The following is a 25813-nucleotide window of genomic DNA, read 5'->3' as shown; positions in this document are numbered from 1 at the left end:
AAACGGGCCGTCAGACATCCCTTGAGGGGTCCCAGATTGGAGAGGGTGCAGGCTGGGCTGAGAAACACCTCCCCCCCCATGCATGAATTTCATGCACCGGGCCTCTAATATATATATTAACAAATCATGTCAAAAATAGAGCTTATGTATTTCAAGAATTTTGTTTCATTAGCAATGATCAAAAAGCTTAACAGCCTGTTTTATCTTTCTTTGTGGTGTATCTAGCAGGGTACCATGCTCATGCTGGAAATAGTGCTTATCTACATCAGTACAAAAACGCAAGAGCAGCTTTAGATTAATGACTGACCTTTACAACTGTTGAAATAACATGGAGATAGCAAGGAAAGGACTATATAGAGCAATTATAATTTCTCACACCCTGAAAACTCCAAGATAATACTCACAACATATACTGAAAAGCTACCATATTTAAATTAAATGTCATTAAAGACAGTAAGAAGTACCATGTCGAAAAACAGAGCACCTGTAATCATGCGATAATTACACTAGCAATGATAACAACACACCATGAGCAGGAGCATCCCTTTGTGGAAGACTGCTGTGTGCCAGACATGGTAACAGGAACTCTTGGCAATTATCCCTTATAACAGATTAGGAGATAAGATACTGTAAGATGAAGTACCCTGCTCAAGGTCACATAGCTAGTTAGAGCAGAGTGGTCATTTAAACCATATTTGTTGGATTTAGAAATCCATACTCTTTCCACCGGGCTTAGGAAAGGTAGCCATGCAAGTAAATGTTGTCCAAAAACTTGTCAGATGTGGACAAACTCTGAGAGATAAGCAAAGGCCCATTACACGTCATCATGGATGGCTAAAACCTGAAACATGCGCACAAGGCTATCAACTGTGAAATCAGAGTCATAACAGCCAACTATCACCAAAGTAATAACAGCCATTTACTTGGAGAGTTGTTATAAAAGCATTCATAAACTGACAAGTGTACTGAAGTGTCTGACAAACTAAGTGTAGTTTGTTATAATGTGATTGTTTGCAAATTAAACAAGCATGTTTGCAAATTAGAGAGCTTACAGTTTTTAAAATCTTATCCTAGACTTTTAAGTTTTACTTTTTCCTGAGGTTCTTATCAGAAGAGAAAAAAAACAGGCAATTTTTCAAAAATAAATACAAGAAACATTTAATTTATGAATTTAAAAGAATCCTTTTAAAAAATTATGAATGTCTTGAATCATATGAATTGAGGCTGAAGGCAGAAATGTCTGACATGCAAGCATACAACTATAGTTCAGTGTAAAACCCTTTCCCTTCTCAATTTGTTATGCCGCAGTTAAAATGGCTGATTCTCCCAAACTGCTGAACTAAAGTCTAATGTATTGAAAATAAGATTCTAAAATATTTTTTAAATAAATCATTATTGTACATTTTTTCTTGTAGAAAGACATTAATCCCGAGGTTTTATTCAGGTGTTTAAGAAAATTTTCATGTAAAGTTATTAATCCTGAACCTGATCCTTTATAAGAGAAAGAAAATCAATTCTTTAGGGCCTGCCGAGCCACCACAGTATTGCAGTGAATCCTGGTACCCTGAACAAATTAGTTTACTAATGAAAGGCAGAAACAAAGCTCAGATTCAAGTGTGAGATCAACTAGAGCAGCAGTCACCAACCTTTTGGACCTCATGGACCACCAGTGGTACACGGACCACTGGTTGGCGACCGCTGCTCCAAAGGTTCCTTTAAACCAGTGGTCCCCAACCTTTTGGACCTCGCAGACCACCAGTTGGTGACCGCTGAATGAGGGAACAATCTATTTTTTCATCTACAATTAAATGATATACTTACCATAAAAAGTGAGGTACCCAAAGAGTGCCGATATAAAATAAATGAGGAAACTTAAAGCAATTGCAGTATTGGTTACATTCTGCATTCTTTTCTTTGAAGGGCTAAAAGACAAAAATGGCAAAAGTAGAATCAGTGAAATGATTTATATCTATAGAAACAAATCTCCCAAGCTAAACAAAAGGGTTCCTTAATCATCCAAGACCTAGTTCATTAGTGATTATACACCAGAATTCCTGATTTAAAATTACCACACAAAGATTATGCTTCTAGGAAACATCCTCAATTTAAACAGAACTAACTCTCGGTTGTTTCATTTTGTTTTAAACTAACACTTAGAATCCAGTGATGGGAGGAAAGAATTCATAAAGGAGAATGTCATTCAACCTGAAAGGCCTAGAAGTAAAAGGTCATATTTAATACATTTAAAATAATCCAGGATTCTATGGTACCTTTGAAGTTCACAGTATATGGGCAATACTGAGGTATGGCAGAGAAATGAAAAAGCCATGGTTGGTATCGCATAAGCACTCTGAAAAGAAAAAAAGACAAAATTACTAAATGCTACGCTGTTGAAACCACTACTTCATTTGACAATGAGCTTAGTTCTTTAAAAAAATCAATTTGGTTACATTCACTTCATTTTTCATAAACTGTCTCTATAAAATAAGATTGTGTTTTTTGTTTTGTTTTGTTTTAAGAGAGACACAATCACGGTCATCAGCAAATCTTTTCTCTGGTGGATGGAATGCCTGTACTAGCCAGATATTTCTTGGCTGGCTTCTATACCATGTTACTTTTACTACAACTGCTGTTGCTCGTATATTATTTGGGTGAGATAAAAATAACTTATGTGGAATAAATAATATTTAGGTTAAGATTCAAAATAATAACATTTTAGAAATAATCTTAATTCTGATGTATGCATTAGAAAATTTAAATACAACTTACTTCGGTAAGCAGAAATAATTGTTAATGCTTTTGAACCTGCTTTTACCAACTCAATCCAAGGTAATATCACCGATTTAATCTAAGGGAATATTGCAAACATTAATCACATCTTAGCATCTTTGCCTATGTTCTCTTTCAATGGGAATGAACATGATTTATTCTAGACAGGCAAATTTTTGGAGATCCACTGGAATACTCGAACATAACTTTTTTTTAAAAAGGTAGAATATTTAAGAGCCAGAGGTCATTACAAAGCAAACAAAAGTTACCAACTAAATGAAAATACTGTCTCTACAAAATGGATGGTGATGATTTACTTTCTTTTCTCTACTCTAAAATAATTTTCCCCTTACTAACTTCAGGCTCTTCAGCAAAAGAAGTTCCAGATGACTGAAGACCTATCTTGGGACATAATGCCTCCTCAAATATTTGAAGGGAATTGAGAGGAAGGAAAGCTGTAGTGTTTCCTGAGACTGGATTAGGGGAATGAGACTTTAATTCACAAATTCTCTTTCATATATTGCTCAATTTCCTGGCTTGTCAATTACCCTACCTAGATCTTGAAGGCACACGAGGCCTTTACCACATAAGATGTGGTAACCTGGTAACCTCCCTTGGGGGGCCAGAGAGACATTTCTCGTGTAAAAATTGCGGATAAAAGGGAAAGTTCTGCATGGAGGAGTTACGGCACTGAAATAGTACACTGACAGAGTTGCACCTGAGTGGAGGGATTCTAGCATCTGGAACCTGCATTTCAGCAGAATCTAAAAGTGTAGATAAAAAACACTTAAAGCCACAGGGAAGATTAAGCTCTTCCAGAATGCTAGAGATCACCCTGTCTCCCCTGTAGATGCCAAGGGCTTTTGCAGGCATTGTCAGTATCTGAGGGCTCTCAGGAAGGCAAGGGACCTGGTTTTCCAGTCTCCACTGAAGGCATCATAAATGTGAACTGTGGAATGTCTGCCAGAAGACATACTGGCAGTGCTCAATTGCTGGTCCAATGATGAGGCTGTTTAGCTGCAGACCAAGGTTCTACTCACAAGGGAGGAGGTTTTTATATAATTGGCTATTTAGCTTTACAAGTCCAGAGGGCAACAGGAAGTCTGTATCCACAGAGGACCTTATTGGCCAGACCAGACATTTAGTAAATCTGTTCTTTTAGGCAGTTGCCCATTTAAAACAGGCTCCATTTAAAGGCATGCCAAAAAAAGGTGGCTGTTTCATAATAGGCCACCCTGTGTTAAATAATATTATTCTTCTGGTAGGCAACCCTATACTTAGCACTTTCATGAAAATTAATTAGTTACAGGTACAAAGACCTAAGAGACCCTGTTACACAAATCTCTTAAAACTTGAAATGTGAAAAATCAACCAAAAGTATCTGTTAATAACTTACACACCTCTTTGGAGAAATGAAAGAGCTTTGGTTTACAATCATCTGTAGCATTTGAAATCTGTTTAAGAGGATTGAGGGGAAAAAGAGAAACCAACAGTCATTAAAAGTCAGAAAGCATCAACAAACATGATGAATTTATTATAACTAGGCTTTCAAATAAAAACACTTCAAAATAAAGTTCCAAAATGCAAACTAGTCATTACTTTTCCATTTATTAGAAAAAAAGATATCAGCCTGATTTTTTTTTTCTTTTTAGCTTAAAATAAAAAGAAAGAAACTGGAAAGAAAATATAAAATATTACCTGGAAGTACTGCTCTATACAATTTAATGTCAGGGGACAAGGGATGGACCATTTTTTAATTACTATCTGTAAGAATAAGTAGAATCAACAATCAGATTATTTCTTCTAAACTTCATGAAAAGAAATTATTTCAAATAGGTCAGCATTATTTCAATTAATCTAACACCATGCCAAACCATATGCTAGCTAACAGAAGATTCTTTGACCGTATAATTTTCCCTCAGGGTGGGCCACCTATGGTGGGGGTGAGGTTGGGTGCTGCCTATCTGTTTAGTGGGGATCTCCCCCATTAAAGACTGAGAGTACTCTCAAGTCAACTTTCAAAATTCCAATAGCATCAAGGCATTAAAAAAAGTGCAACTTAAAATGGGAACACAATGTTTTAGTGACAATGGTACAAGAATATGGTTATTTGTGGACCTGGCATCAGTGGCAGATGGAGAAATAGTAACAGCTGTTTTGGAAATGGCCACAGGCAGAAGTGAGCAGAGACCTTATGCAAAGGGTGAGCTTGGAGATTTCTGATATATAAGTACTATCCCTCCTTGCTTTTTTCAAACTTATATTACTTTCAGTGAAGGTAGAAAAAATCTGGCTAAGAATAAAAGCACGTAGCTAGGGAATTCCAGCTGTTAAAAATAAAAATTTAAAAAATAAAAAAATCCAGAGGGATGTCAATTCCCAGAAATAATCCATAAAAATGTTTCATAATTTTTCTTTTTTTCTTTTTTTCTTCAGGATTTTACTCTTAATTGTGGCCATCCTGTTCCTAGACCTAAGGTTGTGGTTGTGTCAACATTGCCATTGTTGCCCTTGTTTCAGGGCACATAATTACTCTGTAAATATTTGCTCTAGGCTGAAACCCAGCATACAAAGGGGCAAGGGAGAATAAAGGAAGCGTTTGTCCTTTGCAGGAGACCAATAAGTAAATACTGCTCCTATTCCTATTCCTATTTGGTATTTATCTAGCTTTGGATTTAAACTAATTCAACCAAGATTTTATATAGCGATAAAACAAATCTAAGGAAAACATATACCTTTAGGATTAAGTTAATGAGTAAACTAAAGAATGACTCTTAATTAAAACCCTCCCCAAGGGGGTAGGAGGGGGAGAATTATAGGGATAAACTAGGAAAATTGCTTTGACATTTCTAGATATGTTTTCCATATGTAATAAAAATAAATGGTCAACTTACCAAGAGAGAAGAAAAAAATCAAAAGCAATAATCTCACCATCTTTTTCTTGGTATGTTTTTAAAAAAAGGGTAAGGATGGGTGGGCTAGAAGCTAGTCTCTTCAGCCCTGCTCCAGTGGTGGTGGTGGCAGCAACAACCATTTATGGTGTATTTGTTGTGTACCAGGTACTGCAATAAGTTGGTGTGTGAGTCACCTCATTTACTTTATCAGCGGTTATCACGAGGCTTGCGATTCAAAATATTGAATGCAATGCTCCAAAATGCAATATAATCATTTTTTCACGAATTAGAAAATATCATTAGCACCTGATTTTATATTAATATAAAATCAGTTACTATAGCTAATATCTCTGCAGAGATCCCCCCTAACCCCAGGCCTGCGCACTGGGCTGGGCTTGTCAGAAGTGATGTCTTATACACCAGAAGTACGGGCAGGAATGGGGAAATACCCAACAGCCAAGAGTGACAGGCAGTCCTTACTCAGGGCGAAGACAGAACATGGTCAGAAGATAATTCCAGGAGTTAGAAAGACAGGGGAAAGATGACTAAGTATTTAAAAGACTTTCCATTGCACAGAAGGCCCTTCTTTCACTCTTCTCCGTCTTCCCCATCTTTCAATGCTCAGCTCGTTTATTTCCTTCCACATCCTTCTTTACTCTAGCTCTCAGTGATCTTTAACTCTTGCAAGTCTTACTCTGAAGCAAATAAGTCAATACTTATGTATTGCCTATATTGTTCTCTATCTACTTGTTTTCTAATAGATTTATCTTATCTCATCTACACAATTGACTGACCCTTAGAGCTGTGCCCAGGTTAAACTCCCACATGCCTAACAGTGCTCAGTAGAAGGAAAGCATCTGACTAAAATCCATTCAAATAGTTCACTATTTTGATTTATCACTTATTAAAATATTTCTTAGAATACTAATCTGTACTCCAGACAGAACCTTTAGAAAGACTGGAAATACATTTGTGTTCTAAAATGGACCAGAAAAGGTAATCCATCTGGTTGCTGTCATTTTAAGCCACTGCTAAAATAAATATTTTTAAAATTTTTAGATATTTCAGAGGGAGCAAAATTTTATGTTAGAATTTTTATAAAAAATATGGATATGGGACAACAGATAAGATTATAGGTTTTGATCTGCTTTTTTCTTTTGTAGAGTATAATTTAAGAGAATAAGTGTTGTCTTGATTTTTTTAATGTAATCTAAAGGTTATACAGATTTACAAACACATACTGACAAAAAAATTAATGAAAAATTGGCATCTTTTAAAAATTTGGGGGGAATTATATACATGTGCCTTTTCCCTAACCACTATGTATCCAAAACCTAATACTTAGAGACTCTAAAATAAATATGCCAATTAAAAAAGAGTATTTCTTTAAAAATACAGTGTCTTCATCATCCCATTGTAGACCCAAATTGTAATTGTGCTCAGAAGTAAAAATCTGAGCAGATGGTTTGTAAAGCAGTACAGTAAGTGCAGAATGAGGGTATTTTTTCCATATGACTGCTACAGTAGAAACCTGCATCGAATTAAAGAGTATCTGCAATGACAAATGAATACTGTGAAAACTATGTACAACAGACATATCCTATGAATACATTTCACCTGCTTCAAACTACTAGCTATAAACTAATCCTACCTATGCAAAGCTTGTAATGCCAATTATCTGTGAGGGGAAAATTCATTGCTATCTATGCTAATCTCTTTTAATATGTTTATTTGCATATACAGGCTACTCCTAACCATGTAGATGCTTCTCAATAATCAAATTATGATGAAAATATTTGTTTCCCTCTTCATTGTGGGGTCTAAAGAGTGTGTGTTCATGGATGCTAACTAAACTTATGTGGTAATCATTTTACAATATATGTAAGTCAAGACATTATACTGGACATCTTAAACTTACACAGTGCTGTATGCAATTATATCTCACTATAACTGAAAGAAAAAGAAAGTAAAAGAAAGTGTATGTTCAATTAACTTACTTGTAAGATATAAGTCATACAATTTGAGGGGGAAGACAATGTTGATAAGTTCAACAAATGATTAAATGTAAACACTGTTAAGTATTTTTAGTTTTAAGAGCATTCCTTAAAGTATAATTGTTTCTGTACACAGAAGCCAGTGTCTTCCACTCTTTAAAATAATCTGAAGTTGTTTTATCTTTGTATCCCAGAAGATCAGTTTAGACTAAATTAAATGCATCTTAGATTGTTTTGACAGCACGGAAATCTGGCTATGTAATATGATTTAACTACTGATGTATTTCTTGCTCTTTTGGGTGGCATTTTTCTTTTATTCGTTTCTCATTATTAAGGGAGAGTTTCATGAAACTTATGATTTTAAAAGTTTAATCAAGTCATTTAAACATGTATCTTTTAAAAAGTTTATTTTATAAATAGTAAGTTTACCATCTGATATTTTTCCTGCTAATTTTTAAATATAAGAAAAAAACGTATTACACATGTGAAAAAAACATTTCTTTGCAGTAGTATTTTTATGAGAACCTAACTATGCTGAATAAACCAGACCAGATACAATTCAGACACCCCAGTTCTTACTAGATCGCAACAGTTAAGCCCCAGAAGCTCTGTGTCATTAATGGAACAAAGTTTCATAATTAAGATAACTAGTATCAAACTATTTTACAGATAAGAACCAGCCTGATCCTCATAATTGAGTACCCCCGACACACACACACACACACACACACACACACACACACACACACACACAGTATTGTACAGAAATAAAGTGATTACACAACCTACACAAAGAATTACACTCCATCTAAGGTTTTAACAGAATGGTGTGCTCTCCTTTCTAATTAACCACAAGTGATACTGAACTTGAAATGCTGGTCCAGCCAAGCCTCTTCAATATAGATAAAATGAAGGAAATAATTTTGTGAAACAAAAGTGCTTTGAATAACACATTGAAATAAAATGGGATACCTCCCCAAAACAAAACAGAGTTAAAAGAAAAAAAGACATTAAGACAATGAGTTCCGTTTTGGTGAGGAGATAAGCAATACACTATATTTTAAACTTACCACAAGAGCAAAGAACACCATAAAGAAAAATGATAAACTACTTGTGTAGCCAAGAAAGCCTGTAAAATAACAGTAAAATAAAAAAACAATTTATAAGGAAAATGATCCTAACGTACAGCTAAAGCTATACATCTTGGGCATGTTTTCTATTACAGTGCTTGGTATCTGGGGCTTAGGGCTGAGAATAACAACATTCCAACTATCTGTCACAGATCATTTATGTAGCTCTGTACGGCAGAATTGGAACTGGCTTACCACTAATGGTACACTGTAAGGAAAGGCTGCTCTTTAATGTTCCGCTGTAAAGATTTTATTTTAGTGGGGCAGACAAAATACTACTGCAAACCAAGTAATAGGTTAACTAGACAGGGCTGAACAACCTAAAATAAGTCCAAGTTCAAAACTATGCACAACCACCACGCTTCTGCTAAAAATGTGGTACTGTGAACTTCCAAAGCCCCTTAATATTATTTTCTTTCTTTTTTCTTTACTTTAAACAAATAATGTTCTCTTCAACAAAGACTTACCTATTTTAGGAAGAAGAGCAAGAGGAAACACAATGACAACACAAATGATTATTAGTAGTGTTTGTTCATCAAGATACCAAGACCTATTAGAAAAAAAATAGTTCTATTTTAGATGCAGGATCCAGTGTTTGTGTTCACACACACACATACACACACACACACACACATTTACAAAAAGCCTACTTCCTTTTGTTAAAATATGTTCTTGTGGGATCCTAATATTATTATTAATGAATTTACATTTAAGAAATGTATCAAAATAATGAGATGCCATTTCAAGTACCAAATTAGCAAATAATTTAAAAAAAATAAGATAGGCAATGTTGGTGAGGAGTAATGAGTGCACAAAACTGGTGAAAATAATAAATATTGGAAACAAACATCTAATACCATGAAAATTTAAAAATAAATCATGGAACTATGGGATAATCATAAAAGATCATTTCATAGATATAATAATATAATGAATATTCAGCAAACATAATAAATATTTACAGCATGATTATAATTTTGAGAAAGAATACAGATTCATTAAAAATGGAAAGGAATTGCAATAAATCAATAGCCATTATCTCTAGGCAGTAGAATAATGGGTAATTTTTCTTCTTTATAGTTTATATTTTTTAAATTTTCAGGAAAGGACATAGATTACCAGAAAAAAGTATTAAAATTTTCATATTAAGTCATTAGAATGTTGAATTAGAAAAGGTAGGTTAAAAAGTGTGATGGTGTATTTAATTATTCAAAAAAATGGATGCACATTTTTTAAAAATCAGAAGGATATACTTAAAACACAAAAAGTAGATATTTCTATGTGGTAACAATATAAGTAATTTTATTTTCTCCTTGTTTGCATATATATTATTTTAATTTTTCAATATAAAATATCTGTATAGAAGTTTTAAAAAGTTAGAATGACTTTCCCAAGACTTTTATACTAGAGACTTTAGTATGTAAAAGACAAAAAATTCACGAAATAAGTACACCTAGTAAATACACATGAAGAAAAATCCTATGCAATTAAAGAAATAATGAGGCTGTTGAAATTAAATTAGTAAATTTATTATTTTTTTAAAATATATTTTTATTGATTTCAGGGAGGAAGGGAGAGAGAGAGAGATAGAAACATCAATAAAGAGAGAAAATCATTGATTGGCTGTCTCCTGCACGCCTCACACTGGGATTGAACCCACAACCCAGGCATGTGGCCTGGCCAGGAATCCAACCGTGACCTCCTGGTTCATATGTGAATGCTCTACCACTGAGCCACGCCGGCTAGGCAGTAAAATTATTTTAAACATAAAATTGGAGGATGTAGCATAACTGGTGCTTCATATGTTGCTAGAGACTTTGTCAATCTAGTACTATCTCCTGGAAAAACATTGGTAATATGTAGCAAGAACAAAGCAAATGTGGTAATTTAAAAAATTATCTGAAATATAAAGAATTCTATGTGCATGAAGCTATAAATACATTATTATAGTATTAAAAAGCTGGGGGAAAATCCTATATATCCAACAATAGAAAAATATCGATAACAGCATACTCTATGGAATATTAAGCAGCTTTTTAAAAAAGACAATTTAGTAGCCCGGCTGATGTGGCCGCTCAATGGTTGAGCATCGACCTATGAATCAGGAGGTCACAGTTCAATTCCCACTCACAAAAAATAACTCAAAATAGATTAATGACTTAAGTGTAAGATCTGAAACTATAAAACTTCTAGAAGAAAACATAAAGGGAAAGCTCCTTGATGTCTTAGCAACCATTTTTTGGATATGACACCAGAAGCACAAGCAACAAAAGCAAAATTAAGTGTGAGTACATCAAACTAAAAGCCTATATAGCAGAAGAAACAACAAAATGAAGAGTAATCTACAGAATGGAAGAAAATATTTGCAAACCATATATCTGACAAGGAGTTATTATCCAAAATATATAAAGAACTCATACAATTTAATAGCAAAAAATAAATAAAAATGAAAATGAAAAAACAATCTGATTTAAAAATGGGCAGAAAATGAACATTTTTTCAAAGAAGACATACCAATAGCCAATGGGTACATGAAAAGATGTTCAACATCACGAATCATCAGGGAAATAAGAATCAAAACACAATAAGACATCACTTCACACCTTTTAGAATAGGAATCATCAAAAAGACAAGAGGTAAGTATTGGCCAGGATGTAGAAAAAAGGGACCCCTGTGTACTGTTGGTGGGAATGTAAATTGGTTCAGCCACTATGGAAAATAATATGGAGGCTCCTCAAAAAACTAAAAATTGAACTACCATATGATCCAGCAATCCCACTTCTGGGCATATATCCAAAGGAAATGAAAACAGTATATCGAAAAGATATCTGCACTCCCATGTTATTGCAGCGTTATTCACAATAGCCAAGATACTAGTATGGAAACAGCCTAAGTGTCTGTCAATGGATGATGGATAAAGAAGATGTGATATATATATAAAATGAAATATTATTGAGCCAGGAGAAAGAAGAAAATCCTATTATTTGTGACAATATGGATGGACCTTAGGGACATTATACTAAGACTAGAGGCCTGGTGCATGAAATTCGTGCACGGGGGTTGGGAGAGTGTCCCTCAGCCCAGCCTGCACCCTCTCCAATCTGAGACCCCTCGAGGGATATCCGACTGCCCGTTTAGGCCCAATCCTGGTAGAATGGGGCCTAAACGGGCAGTTGGACATCCCTCTCACAATCCAGGACTGCTGGCTCCCAACTGCTTGCCTGTCTGCCTAATTGCCCCTAACCACTTCTGCCCGCCAGCCTGATCACCCCCTAACCACTCCCCTGCCAGCCTAACTGCTTGATGCCTAACTGATTGATGCCTAACTGCTCCCCTGCCAGCCTGTTTGCCCCTAACTACTCTCCCCTGCAGGCCTGGTCACCCCTAACTGCCCTCCCCTGCAGGCCTGGTCACCCCTAACTGCCCTCCCTTGCAGGCCTGGGTCCCCCGCAACTGCCCTTCCCTGCAGGCCCGGTCTCCCCCAACTTCCCTCCTCTGCCGGCCTGGTCACCCTTAACTGCCCTCCCCTGCAGGCTTGATCGCCCCCAACTGCCCTCCCTTGCAGGCCTGGTCCCTCCCAACTACCCTCCCCTGCTAGCCATCTTGTGGCGGCCATCTTGTGTCCACATGGGGGTAGTCATCTTTGACCACATGGGGGCAGCCATCTTGTGTGTTGGAGTGACGGTCAATTTGCATATTATTCTTTTATTAGGATTAGATAGGATAGAGGCCTGGTGCACGGTTGGGGGCCAGCTGGTTTGCCCTGAAGGGTGTCCCGGATCAGGGTGGGGGTTCCCTTGGGGCGTGGGGCAGCCTGGGCAAGGGGCCTGTGGTGGTTTGCAGGCTGTCCACGCCCCCCGGTGACCCAAGCGGAGGCCCTGGTATCTGGGATTTATTTATCTTCTACAATTGAAACTTTGTAGCCTGGAGCAGAGCCAAGCCTCCTGATCGCTCTGTGGCTGCAGCCATTTTTGTTGGGATTTATTTATCTTCTCTAATTGAAACTTTGTAGCCTTAAGCAGAGGCCAAGGCAGGCCAGGGCAGGTGGAAAGCTTGGTTTCCTCCATTGCCAGGGAAACCCAAGCCTCCTGCTCTCTCCGTGGCTGTAGCCATCTTGGTTGGGTTAATTTGCATACTTGCTCCTGTTTGGCTGGTGGGCGTGGCTTGTGGGTGTAGTGGAGGTATGGTCAATTTGCATATTACTCTTTTATTAGATAGGATGAGTAAGAAAGAAAAAGACAAATATTGTATATCACTTATATGTAGAATCTAAGACATCCTAACTCATAGAAACAGAGAAGAATGGTGATTCCTAGAGGCTGGGGGTTAAGGGAACCAAGGAGGTGTTGGTCAAAGGGTACAAACTTGCAGTTAGAGATGAGTAAGTGTTGGCCAGTCTGGGAGTCTAATGCACAACACTTTGATTACAGTTAACAGTACTGCATTATGTACTTGAGAGCTGCTAAGAGGCTAACTCTTAAATGCTCTCACCACAAAACAGAATGACAATTATATGACATGATAGAGGCATTAAATAACACCACTGTGGTAATCATATCCTATATAATAAAAGGGTAATATGCAAATAGACTGAACGGCAGAACAAGCGAACAACCAATCAAAGCGTAATATGCTAATGATATGCTAAGGCTGCTCAACCACTTGCTATGATGTGCACTGACCACCTGGGGACAGTCAACTGGTCAACTAGTCACTATGACGTGTACTGACCACCAGGGGACAGATACTCTGACAGTAGGTTAGCTTGCTGCTGGGGTCCGGCCAATCGGGACTGAGCGAAATGGGCCGGACATGCCCTGGAGCCCTCCCGCAGTCCCTCCCCAGCCCGATGGTGCACCAGTGGGGTCCCTCAACCTGGCTTGCGCCCTCTCGCAATCCGGGACCCCTCAGGGGATGTCGGAGAGCCAGTTTCAGCCCAATCCCGCAGGCCATTCCTCTTGGGAGGGTGCCAGATGCATGCAGGGCTCATGGCTGGTGAGCGCTGCCGTGGCAACATGAGCCTTTCCCGATCGGGACTGATTGGGCGCAAGCCCATGGCAGGCACAGTGGGGCCGGGATGAGCAGGAGCGGCAGTAGGAGCTGCAGGTGTTGTTAGACTGCAGGCCACCCAGAGGGACCCCACCTGTGCACAAATTCGTGCACTGGGCCTCTAGTTGCAATATATAATTATATCAAATCAACACACTGTATACTTTAAACTTACACAATGTTATATGTCAATTATATCTCAATTAAGAAAGAATGAATTAATAAAAGAAAGAAAATAGGAGAAAAGGTGTTCCTCTGAATGTTTTCAACCCCTGGCTCTAACATGGACTTCATGATTCATTCACTGTGTCTCTTTTTACACCCTGATTTATGAGGAAGTCCTCTCTATGTATCTTTAATGGGTACTATTGGGTGCTGACAACTTCCTCTTTAACAGGACTGGAAAAGGAGCAATAGCAGAAATAGCATGTGAAGCCTGGCCGGTGTGGCTCTGTGGTTGACTGTTGACCTATGAACCAGTAGGTCCCAGTTTGATTCCCGGGCTCAATCCCCAGTGTGTGTGGGGGGATTGGGGGTGGGGGGAGGAGGTGAGGTGTTAAGGAAGCAGCCAATCGATGATTCTCTCTCATCATCGATGTTTCTCTCTCCCTCTCCCTGCCTCTCTAAAATCAATAAAAATAAAAAAGAAATAGCACTGTGAACATAACTTTCCCTTCTCCACCCTAATTCATGTCTTTAGAAAATGCATGTGCCAGAAACTAAAGCCTATGTACAAGTATTTCTAGGTCTAACGGACTTGAAGCTGCGCTCTCTGCATTTTCATTCACATGCCCAATTTCTGGTATGCAGGAGGTCCTAAGAGAGGACACATATTAACAATACAAATGACACTTGGCAAGTTCATCTTATAGCCACTCTTAAATAGGTAGAATTAGAGTGGAAACTTCAAAATATCCCTCACTGAAGAACACCTGGCAACTAAACTTCTTAAGCTGGCGAAAAGCCCAGGGCTCTGGGCCTGAAATCTCCATCCTCTGGGATTCAATCAGACCCAGACAGTGGCAGAGCTGGAAGGAGAGGCCAGAGAAGCACCAAGGCAGATCCGGTGGTTAGTCCTGCGGTCCCTGCCGTCATGAAGGCAGAGCAGTGAAGAGAGCACCTTAATCCTCAGGACCAGACTCTTTTCTGTTGCATAAAAATAAAGGAGCACTTTGAAATCCTGAACTTTATAATTTACTAGAGGCCCGGTGCACGAAATTCATGCATGAGGGAGGGGTCCCCTCAGCCCAGCCTGCACCCTCTCCAATCAAGGACCCCTTGGGGGATGTCCGACTGCCGGTTTAGGCCCGATCCCTCTCACAGTCCTGGACCGCTGGCTCCTAATCGCTCAACTGCCTGCCTGCCTGGTCGCCCCTAACTGCCCCCCGCTGCTGGCCAGATCACCCTCAACTGTCCCCTTCCTGCCGGCCTGGTCGCTCCTGACTGCCCCCCCCTCCACTAGCCTGGTCGCCCCTAACTGCCCCCCCTGCCAGCCTGGTTGCCCCCAACTGCACCAACCCTCCCCCCCCCCCCCCCCGCCGGCCTGGTGGCCCCTAATGGCCCCCCCGCTGGCCTGGTCGTCTTACTGCCCCCCCCCCTGCCAGCCTGGTCGCCCCCAACTGCCCGCCCCCTGCCGGCCTAATCACCCCCAACTGCCCTCCCTGCCAGCCTGGTCGCCCCCAACTGCACCTCCCCTGCTGGCCTGGTTGCCCCTAACTGCCCCCCCGCTGGCCTGGTTGCCTTACTGCCCCCCCTGCCAGCCTGGTCATCTCTAACTGCCCCCCCCCCGCCAGCCTGGTCGACCCTCATGGCCCCCCTGCTGGCCTGGTTACCCCACGCAGCCTGCTGTTCAGTTGTTTGGTTGTCCCTCACTAACCCCCCTGCTGGCCTGGTGGTAGGCAGCCATCTTGTGAGGGTGTGGGGGTTAATTTGCATATTACCTCTTTATTATATAGGAGGATACCATTATATTATATTTTATAATGTTATACTATTTCAAATCACAATTTCACTCATCATAGAAGCCACATGACTGCCCACAGCACTGAACTGTGGGTCTGAGATAACTTCACCCCTCCCAGCAGTAACTCAGAATCAGAGTCATGGAACCTCACAGATCATCTGGCTCAACAACTTCATTTCATATGTCAGTAGAATCAGCAAAAGGATGATGCTGACCTTAGGGATAGAGCAATGGAAATACTCCCTACTCTTGAAGAGTGATTTTGAGTTTATTGTATTTTCCAGATATTGCTTCATTTTTCTCAACATTGTGCTTCCTTTATTAGCCTCTTTACCAGTTCGACTTTAAATTCCTAATGTAAAAAACTATATTCAAAATGTATTTTCTCTATCCCTGCTTGGCTGCTGGTTATTATTAATTATTTCTTACCCTTATTAAGTTATATTAATAATGCTGACAATAAAGGCAATACAGTAATGCTCAGTAAAGTTAGTTTACATTTCACATGCATGTCAGTCAACTGAATTTTCTTTTCAAGGGATATTTCTAAAGAACAGAAGTGATTAAACTTACAAAATACAAACCAGTAAAAAAAAACCTAAAAAAGCACACATTAAATAAATATATTTTATAAATCAAGATTTTAGATTTACCCTAATCTTAAATTTGAGAGGGAGAAAAAAGAATTATGTAACAGAACTCCTGTTTTCCTACTGTGATATAAATATACTTTCCCTTTAAGCTAACAGAATTAGAGTAAAAAGTTTTATACCTCCTAGAAAACTTCTTTGATCTGTGGATTTAATCCTGTATGATAAAAATGTTCCAAATATGAAATATAGAGTATAAATCCTAAACTATATTTCAAATGCTTTGGCATGCAGACATTTTTTTTCCATATTTTAATGAAAACCAGATTTATTTATAAGTTGCTTTAATTTCATTCTCGAATGGAATGGAACAAGAGTATCATATGTTCTGAATTAGGATCTGACTCACATCCCATATCAATTTTGTAACTCAAATGCAAGACAACTTAATTGTGTCAATCATATTCCCGACAAGATCATTAAATGTTAACAGAGAGCTTCCACATTTTAACAGACATAGATTTTTAAAATAGAAACTATTCTATGAAAAATATAGATGTCTCATAATAGTTTGGTATAAGTATTATAGCTTCTGACTTCTAATAGTAATTTTTGAAAGTGGAATATTATGAACATAAAGTTGCTTTTTAATCACATCTCTGTAAAGGTTTATGTTTCCAAAGGTACATCAAATCTCACAGACAACCCAGAAAATAAGCTCACTTAAAAGATCTTAACTGCAAGTCACTATAAGTCAAACTCTAAAATAAAAGCATATCAATATCATATTGATCTCATAGAAGAAATAGTGCTATGTAACTCTATCCAGAAATAAACTACCCTAGATAGTTAAATAAATTACCATATCATTTGTTTCTTAATTATTTTACAGCATTAAGCTTTAAAGACTAATGATTTATCTTCATGCTAACCAATATAATTAGTCATATTAATTTTTTTAAAAATTTGAAATCCAAAATAAGCAAATATATATTAGATTTTAAACATTAAAACTGTTAAATATGCAGTTTTAAAACATAATAACAGAGATTATGCAAATTGGACACAGTATTTTGAAGTATATAATTTTAAAAGTTCATGTGTGACATGTAAAAGTAACATTTTTATCAATTTCCTATTAATATAAGCGAGATGGGAGTTAATTTTTATTTTTTTAAACAAGCCAGAAAAAAAAATTAAATGGCAACTGATTTAAACTGAAGCTATGGTAAAAGTACCACTTTTAGAGAAAGAAGACCTAAGTTTTAACAGCAGTTCTGTCACATACTACCTTAATTATTTCTAAAATTTTATATGTATTTTTATTCTTCCTCTTTGCACAAACACATATAACAATAAAAAACTGTGAATAACACCAATCAGAAAGTATATATGCACCCCTATGTTCACAGTGGCACAATTCACCATAGCTAAGATTTGGAAACAGCCTAAGTGCCCATCAGCAGATGAGTGGATTAAAGAATACTACGCTGCGGTAAAAAAGAAGGAATTCTTACCATTTGCAACAGCATGGATGGAACTGGAGAGCATTATGCTAAGCGAAATAAGCCAGTCAGAGAAAGATAAATATCACATGATCTCACTAATTTATGGGATATAATGAACAACATAAACTGATGAACAAAAAAACAGATCCAGAGACAGAGAAGCATCGATCAGAACGTCAAACCTCAGAGGGAAGGCAGGGGAGGGTAGGGGGTAAGGGGGAGAGATCAACCAAAGGACTTGTATGCATGCATATGAGCCTAACCAATGGACACAGACAACAGGGGGGTGAGGGCATGAGTGGGGAGTTGGGGGGGGGGGGCAATGGGGAGATAAGGACACATATGTAATACCTTAATCAATAAAGAAAAAGAAATTTAAAATTGTGAATATGCCCAGCTGGTGTGGCTCAGTGGTTGAGCTTCAACCTATGAACCAGGAGGTCCCAGTTCAATTCCTGGTCAGGGCACATACCAGGGTGTCAGGCTCAATCCCCAGAAGGGGGGCATGCAGAAGGCAGCCGATCAATGATTCTCTCTCATCATTGATGTTTCTATCTCTCTCTCTCTCTGAAATCAATAAAAAACATTTTTTAAAATGTGAATAGAAGTGACCCAATTCAGGACCAAGGAAAAGAAAAAAACACACACACATGTATGACAACTATCAGGATTAAAAGAGTTAATGCAAAACATTCAAATTTGACTCTGACCTTCCTGGCAAGCAGAGCAAATGAGAAAAAAATCATCTTTAAAACAGTCACTATTGATGATCCCAACAACTTTTTAAGAAGGCAATATACTACTGCCAGTATTATAGCAGGTGAAGAAACCTAAGGCTTTTATGGTGAGAAGAAGTAAAATTAATTTCCTGAGGTTTCTGAATATGAAATGGGTAGGACACACACCTCCTTATTCTTGGTTTAACATTCTTCATTTTACCTCATATTGCCTAGAGTTCTTAGCCCTATATTATAAAAGAAATTTATCACATAGAACTTTTTGAGTAATTAAAAGTTGTCTGCAATATTTTTACTGCAAGTACAAAAGTGATTTTCACATAGCTACTTCTTATAGGAATTATTTATCAAACTAGGAGCATAAAAATTAAAAGTAACTGTATAAAGCTGTAGATAAAAAAGGTACTGATGAGCATCAAATGTGATAATGAATGAGGAAACCTTGTGAACTAATAAAGTACTATATTAAGGCACAATATTTATGATAATGAAACATCATTAAGAACTTTTTTCAACCACATTTTCTTAACAGTTCTTAGTTAGATCTAAAGTATACCATACTTTTTATTAAGCAACTAGCGTTCCCGTTGCAGGAAAAATCCTGCAATAGGGTTTCCTGCTGCACTCTACCCCGCCTCGCCTCCGCTCCTCCCTTGTCCCCCGGCCCGCCATCTCCGCCAGCCCGCCCCGCCTCTGCTCCTCCCTTGTCCCCTGGCCCGCCTTCTCCTCCAGCCCGCCCTGCTCTCCTTCCTTCTCCCCCGGCCCCGCCTCCGATCCTCCTTTCTCCTCCCCACCGGCTTGCTTGCTTCTCTGCAGCTTTGCTCCCTTCAGCATCTCTTGGCTTCTTTCTAGGCTGTCTTGATATGCAAATTAGCCGCCATCTTTGTTGGGGTAATTTGCATACTCGTCCTGATTGGTTGGTGGGCGTGGCTTGGGCGTAGTGAAGGTGCGGTCAATTTGCATATTTGTCTATTATAAGGTAGGATGTCACCCCAATAAATTTGATGAAAAAATAAAGTATTCACACTTTCCTTATAAATATGTATTTACAGTTATCTAAGTAGAATTCTTTCATACTGGTATAAGCCAAGTTGTAAAAGCTAAATACATTTTGAAAACTTGCTCTTCAATCCAGACCAAGTTCAAATATTACAGCAAAATAACCAAATACTTAAATCTAAAAGTCTGATAGGTTGTTTTTGTTGTTTATAAATTACGTAAAATAACTTGATGACAAAACAATATATTCTGTCTTTTTAAGTTTATTTTTCTCAAAATTTCTTGTTCTATGCAGTGAAAGGAAAAGTATAATTAATTTGTTTTTTCACCCATAAAAAGAGATGAGTCAACAGTCTTTAGAACACAGTGTTTTTAAAATAAGGAGAAACAGGGTATGATGTGGTTTAGTACTGTTTATAACACTGTTAAAACAACAATCTTTGAAAATAATTTTTTAAATCATGCTTCATAATAGGAATCTCACATAAGTATGGCTATAACTTTATCAATATGATTTATCTTTATCACGATGGTTGGCTGAAAAGTGACAGCGGTTTTATCCACTCAATCCTTTGCTGACCTTTACTATCAGTACTTTTAGTCTTTATCCATTCCCCCATCCCAATCTTGCATAGTCCCAGAAATTTCTCCTTTACCCTTCTCCAAGATCTAGCTCAAACCTGTCCTGCCCTATCACACTCTCACAGACTGTAAGGGTTAAGCCCTTTCAAAGGGCTCAAGGCACAGTGCTTCATACATAATGGATCATCAATAAACGTCTGCTGAGTATTTTCTTCTCCATGACTACTCTGCCCCTGCCTAATCTGTAAGTGTCTTGTGGGCAGGGACTACATTTGTTTTACTTTCCACTAGCGTAATAAATATTTATTGAACTAGTAAATAAGTGGACACATGTGAAGTATTTTTTTCTTACCCACTATGGTCTCCAGACAAAAATTCTGAAATAGCTGTAGGAAGCTCTGTCTTAATAATTAAAAGATAAGATGACATAGCTGCAAAAAGAATAAAAAGAATTCCTGTTAGAATTCTATCATCTTTAACCACTTAAATAATAATTTATCCAGAAACACAGGTATCTATTAGGGCTATGTGGAAGATTAACCTATACTGCACTGTCCTCAAAGATATTAGTACACACACACACACACACACACACACACACACACACACACACACACGGAGAGAGAGAGAGATCTATATACCGGGAATGCAGATAAATAACTCTGTAGAGCCCTAGATGGTTTGGCTCAGTGGATAGAGCGTCTGCCTATCCACTGAAGGGTCCTGGGTTCGATTCCAGTCAAGGGCACAGGCCCGGGTTGCGGGCTCAATCCCCAGTAGGGGGCGTGCAAGAGGCAGCCAATCAATGATTCTCTCTCATCACTGATGTTTCTCTCTCTCCCTGCCTTCCTTTCTGAAATCAATAAAAATATATTTTTAAAAAATAACTCTATAGAGAAGAATAACTGTAAGTTCATTAAGTATCCTTTGCTTACATTTCAAGTTCAAGGCAAATCATTAAGTTAAATGCTTAAGTACATAGAAACCCAGGTGATCTGGAGTCAGAATTTCAGTTTCACAGAGTAATAATCTCTCTTTCCCCCATAGGTTAAGTATATATTGAGAAAGAGCCCTGACCAGTGTGGCTCAGTGGTTCGATTCCAAGTTAAGGGCACGTACCTGGATTGCAGGTTCCCAGCCCTGGTTGGGTGGGTGCGGGAGGCAACCAATCGATGTGTCTCCCTCACATTGATGTTTCTCTCTCTTTCTCTTCTTCCCTCCCTCCCTTGCACTTGCTCATAAAAAAAAAAAAGGAAAAAATATCTTCAGGTGAGGATTAACGAAAAAAAAAAAAAGGAAGAAGAAAAAAGAGCCAACAAGAATATGTCCATGAAGAATAAAGAGTGTACATTAATTTTATTATTTATATATATTTCAGGAAACACTTCACTTTCTCCCTCAACCTACAAAAACTAAGAACACAAATGAATGCCAAGACTTAATGGCAAAAATCTGGGGGGAAAGTGATTAAAAGGTTCAAATAGTTTAAGAAGAAGAATGTATATTTCTCAATCAACATATTTAAAAGTAGCTGAACTCCTGCACAATTATTATAATGCTGTGAGATCACTTAACCCTGGAGAGAAAAAAAGACTCTATACTACCTTGTGTATAAATTTCTATGAAATAGGCAATAATTACACACACAAACATACACTCAATTTTTTAAGTAAAAAAACATGTACCTGTGGCAAAGTAAAATTTGAAACAGTTAAGTAAGTAGCCACTTCCTTGTAATGAAAATGTACATATACACATTTTCCAGTTTATGACTATTTGTTTTCCCCGACAGAAGGACAGCTGTTGAAGTGCAGCTTTTTCCAGGCAGCAGTACAATACATTTCTTCAAACTCTCCTTTACTTGTGGGATTGTACGAGAAAAGGTGTTCTATATTGCTTACACTCTCGTAAGGAAACACTTGCTATTAATTTGGTACAGAAGGAAGGTTTAATTTCTTCCACTCAAGGATTTGAAGTCTCTGTTTATAATACTTTATCTATTCCAAAGAATCATACACATATGGTGTGATAATAAAAATCATGAACGGAATTTTCTGAAACTGGCCTAGAGCTACTTAAATATATCTTGCCAAGAAAAAAAAAAAAAGACAAAAATACCTTGAAAACAAGGAATGCAGACTTCCTACACAATGTGATTTATTATCTGCCCATCAGTCTTTCTTGCTTGGATTAATCCAACACTCCATGGATTTCTAAAGTTTCAGACATTCATCTCTTTCAGTAATTTTCTATTATTTCTTTTAGATCTTTAGCTGTAAAAAGCTTCAATGAATATGAGATCATATTTCTTTCTAATATACAATCTGTCATTCTTCCCAGAATTTCTATTAGCCTCTGGCTAATCATTTGATCACTTTTATCCTCTGTTGTAGCCTTAACTCTGGTTTTCAAATGGGTGTCCTATTTCATTAGATTCCAGTCTGAAGAATCATGTATATTTCAAGAAATATAAATGTTTCTCTCTCAAAAAAAGATCTCAGCATACAAGATGTAAATATATGATAAGACAGGCAAAATACTGCCTCTTAGAGACTGCTGATGCTTGTATTAAGAGCTACAGAACCACAGAACTCATGACTAAGCAAGTAAAACAAAGAAAGACACTATATTTTATACTAAATTATTTTTTTCTTAACTTCAAGTAAAGTTTCATGCAAGGACTATTATATATAATACAGAAAGGAAACAAGAATATACATTAAGTTAGGAAATACATCTTCATTAGATTCACATGAAAAGAACAATCAGCTCAGTAAAATAAACTGGAAAAGTTTTACTAGTAAAGATATGATATCAATAAGAAAGTTCACATATCCATTGATTTTTAACCAAACGGTTCACTCGATCAAAAAGCTGCCTGTCACACCTTTTGTCTCGTGTCTTCTATTAATGGCATAAGGAAGTGTTTAAAGACATCTTAGAGACAGGTCATAAGCAAGAATTTGTAAATGATATTTGCTGACATTGATACATAGCATACACTCCTAATACAAGACACACCAATATTGTAACCTAAATTAATAGCTGTAACAGGGTCATCCATAAGTGCCATGGTTATAGTTAAGTGGTTCTGGCCTACACACTACCAAAGCCAGAATTAGTGCTAGAAGACATACCTTGATGACAGGTATTCAACCATTACAAATCATTTCGTTTCACCACATTAACTAAATAGGTATTCTTTTCTCGTTCATTTTAAACATAACTAATAGAATTCATTTCATGGAAACTGTCCTGGGAAGAAAATTCAAAAAATCTGTGAGCCTAATCAAAACACAGAAGTTGAAAGTATTCTTTAAAAACCATGTGGGAAAAGCAGCTCTTATATTAAGAAATGACTAAAATAGGGTAAAATTTGATTAGGCAATAGCAAGCGGAAAGGTATTAATATTGGTTGTCTAATCATAAAGAGAAACACATGAGTTGGCAGCATGGGGGTTGAGGGAGCGACGGCAGAAATAGAGGGAAAGGGATAAGTATGAGAACAGCAAACATGTTTGGTTTGGGGTGCCTAGTGTATGCTTGACAGTATTCTAAGAGATCTGCAAGTTATTTCCTCACTTCACCTTCACCACAGACCTGTAAGGCAGATGTTATTTATTTCACAGATGAAGAAATGGAGGCACAAAGGAGTAACTTGCCCAAGCTAGCGATGGTGGAAGCAGCCAGTCTGGCTTGAGAAACTTGCACTTAACTACTCTGCTATGGGAAAGTGCGGGCACAAAGTGAATAAATTCAACACAGCAAAGAAAAAGAAAGTCTATCAAGAGAACCACTCCCCAGGATTGTTCTTTTTTCTTTTATCATCAGCATTTAAACAATAAATTGTGTCTGACTGTTGTGTTTAACATTTGGGTCCAAAGAAATTAAAGAATTTAAACAACACAGAAAATTAGTTAGAAGCTTTACTAGTAAGAGCACTTACAATGTTCATTTCACATTGAAATGTATTTTCAGCATAATTCATTTCATTTTTGTGAGCTGGTTTAGTAAAGTAATTAATTAGTACAAGATTCCTCAAACTAAGGAGTTTCATGGTAGGACTCTACCTAATAGGACACTATGGATAGGACTCTGCCACTATGATTCTACTGTATCAACAACTATTGTTATAGTTCAGAAAAGGAAGTTTCCTATTTTCACATGGCTGAGATATTAACTCTATTAACACTATATTCAAATAAAAAAAAATTAAAATGAAAACCAACCTCTCCTCCCACAAACTTTGTACTCTTTTGGACTATTTTTCCCAGGATTCCTTTAAATACACACACATACACACACTCACACACACATACACACACATACACACACACACACACACACACACACACACACACATAAGGCCTCAGTTGGAGCTGGGTCTAAGAAATCATTAGTTTACAAAAATAATTACCTTTTTGTTAAACACTTGAAATACACATATGAAGATAAAATTACACACAGCTATTTTTAAAGCAGAATTAGGTTTTCAGCACTTGGAGGAAGTTCAGCAACTTCTTAAAGGATTAGTCAGCCAGCCCTAAACAGATGTACTATGGGAGAAAATAATAACTTTGCTTATGTCTAAAAGAGGTTCAATTTTACTTCAAACATGTTTTTAGTCACAGATTGCAACTAGTTTATTATATTCAACATTAGTGGCCCGGTGCATGAAATTCATGCACATTAAAAGGGAATTAATTAGAGGAAATATTTTAATATTGCTATTTGCCCTTTCTCTCTAATAGAAGTGTCAGAGATGGAAGAAAATTAGTAAAATGTACATGAAAATCTCCCTCCTGTCAGAGTTTGGGGTTCACTGCAAGACCCAGAGTCAAGTCCCCGCCCACCCGCGCCCCGAAATCGCGAGATCCAGACCCGGCTGGCCCCAACCCCGTCAAGCCCTGCAGGGCAGGTCCCCTGGCTCGGCACCAGATGGGGGGGCGCAGCCTCAGGTGCCCTGTCAAGCCCTGCCTGGCGGGGGCGGGGGGGGGCACAGCCTCAGGTCCCCAGGCCTGGCCTCAGGTCCCCAGGCCTTGGCACCGGGGCGGGAGGCGCAGCCTCAGGTCCCCCGGCCCCAGCGCCAGGGCATGAGGGCATGAGGGCATGTCGACCATTTGCTTATTAGCTCTTTATAATCTAGGATGTCTCTCTTATTAACCTGGTATTTCTATTAAATGTTCAAATACCACTGAAAATCTATCCCTACTCAAAACAGTACACAAACACAATCTTTCCCTTTTTTTAAAAAGGACTTCAAAAAAATGCTGATGGTGTATCTTTCCTCAATTGTTTTATAAAATTATTTTTAATTGACTTTAGAGAGAAGAAGGGAGAGGGAGAGAGAGAGAAACATCTATGTGAGAGAGAAATATCAATCAATTGCCTTCTGCGCATGCACCCTGATGGGGATGGAACCTGGTATGTGCCCTACTGGGAGTCAGACTGGCGACCCTTCAGTGCATGAGCCTCCTGATGCTCAACCAACTGAGCCATATCAGCCAAGGCAAGGATTTTTTTTAAAAACCCTGACAACAATGTCATTTCCCTAATTTGTGTACAAATGAAAATCACAATATATGGAGGAACTTTTTT

The 25813-nt window shown here is 37.9% G+C and overlaps 1 protein-coding gene across 2 annotated transcripts in view; it reads right to left on the bottom strand.

Moving 5' to 3' along the window:
* SLC38A6 (solute carrier family 38 member 6) overlaps window positions 1–25813 on the bottom strand; it is a 66589-nt gene that overhangs the window by 9915 nt on the left and 30861 nt on the right. For both annotated transcript variants that reach the window (XM_079767834.1, XM_079767835.1), the window contains exons 6-12: window positions 20568–20646; window positions 9255–9337; window positions 8728–8786; window positions 4468–4533; window positions 4170–4223; window positions 2271–2350; window positions 1822–1922 (exon numbers count right to left, since the gene is read on the bottom strand). In XM_079767834.1, the coding sequence (XP_079623960.1) occupies window positions 1822–1922; window positions 2271–2350; window positions 4170–4223; window positions 4468–4533; window positions 8728–8786; window positions 9255–9337; window positions 20568–20646 (522 nt within the window). The remainder of the gene's footprint in view (window positions 1–1821; window positions 1923–2270; window positions 2351–4169; window positions 4224–4467; window positions 4534–8727; window positions 8787–9254; window positions 9338–20567; window positions 20647–25813) is intronic.

Source organism: Cnephaeus nilssonii (genome assembly GCF_951640355.1).
Source record: "Cnephaeus nilssonii genome assembly, chromosome: 4".
NCBI classification, from domain to species: Eukaryota; Metazoa; Chordata; class Mammalia; order Chiroptera; family Vespertilionidae; genus Cnephaeus; species Cnephaeus nilssonii.
The sequence above is the reverse complement of the archived record's forward strand: the minus strand, read 5'-3'. Positions and strand labels throughout refer to the sequence as shown.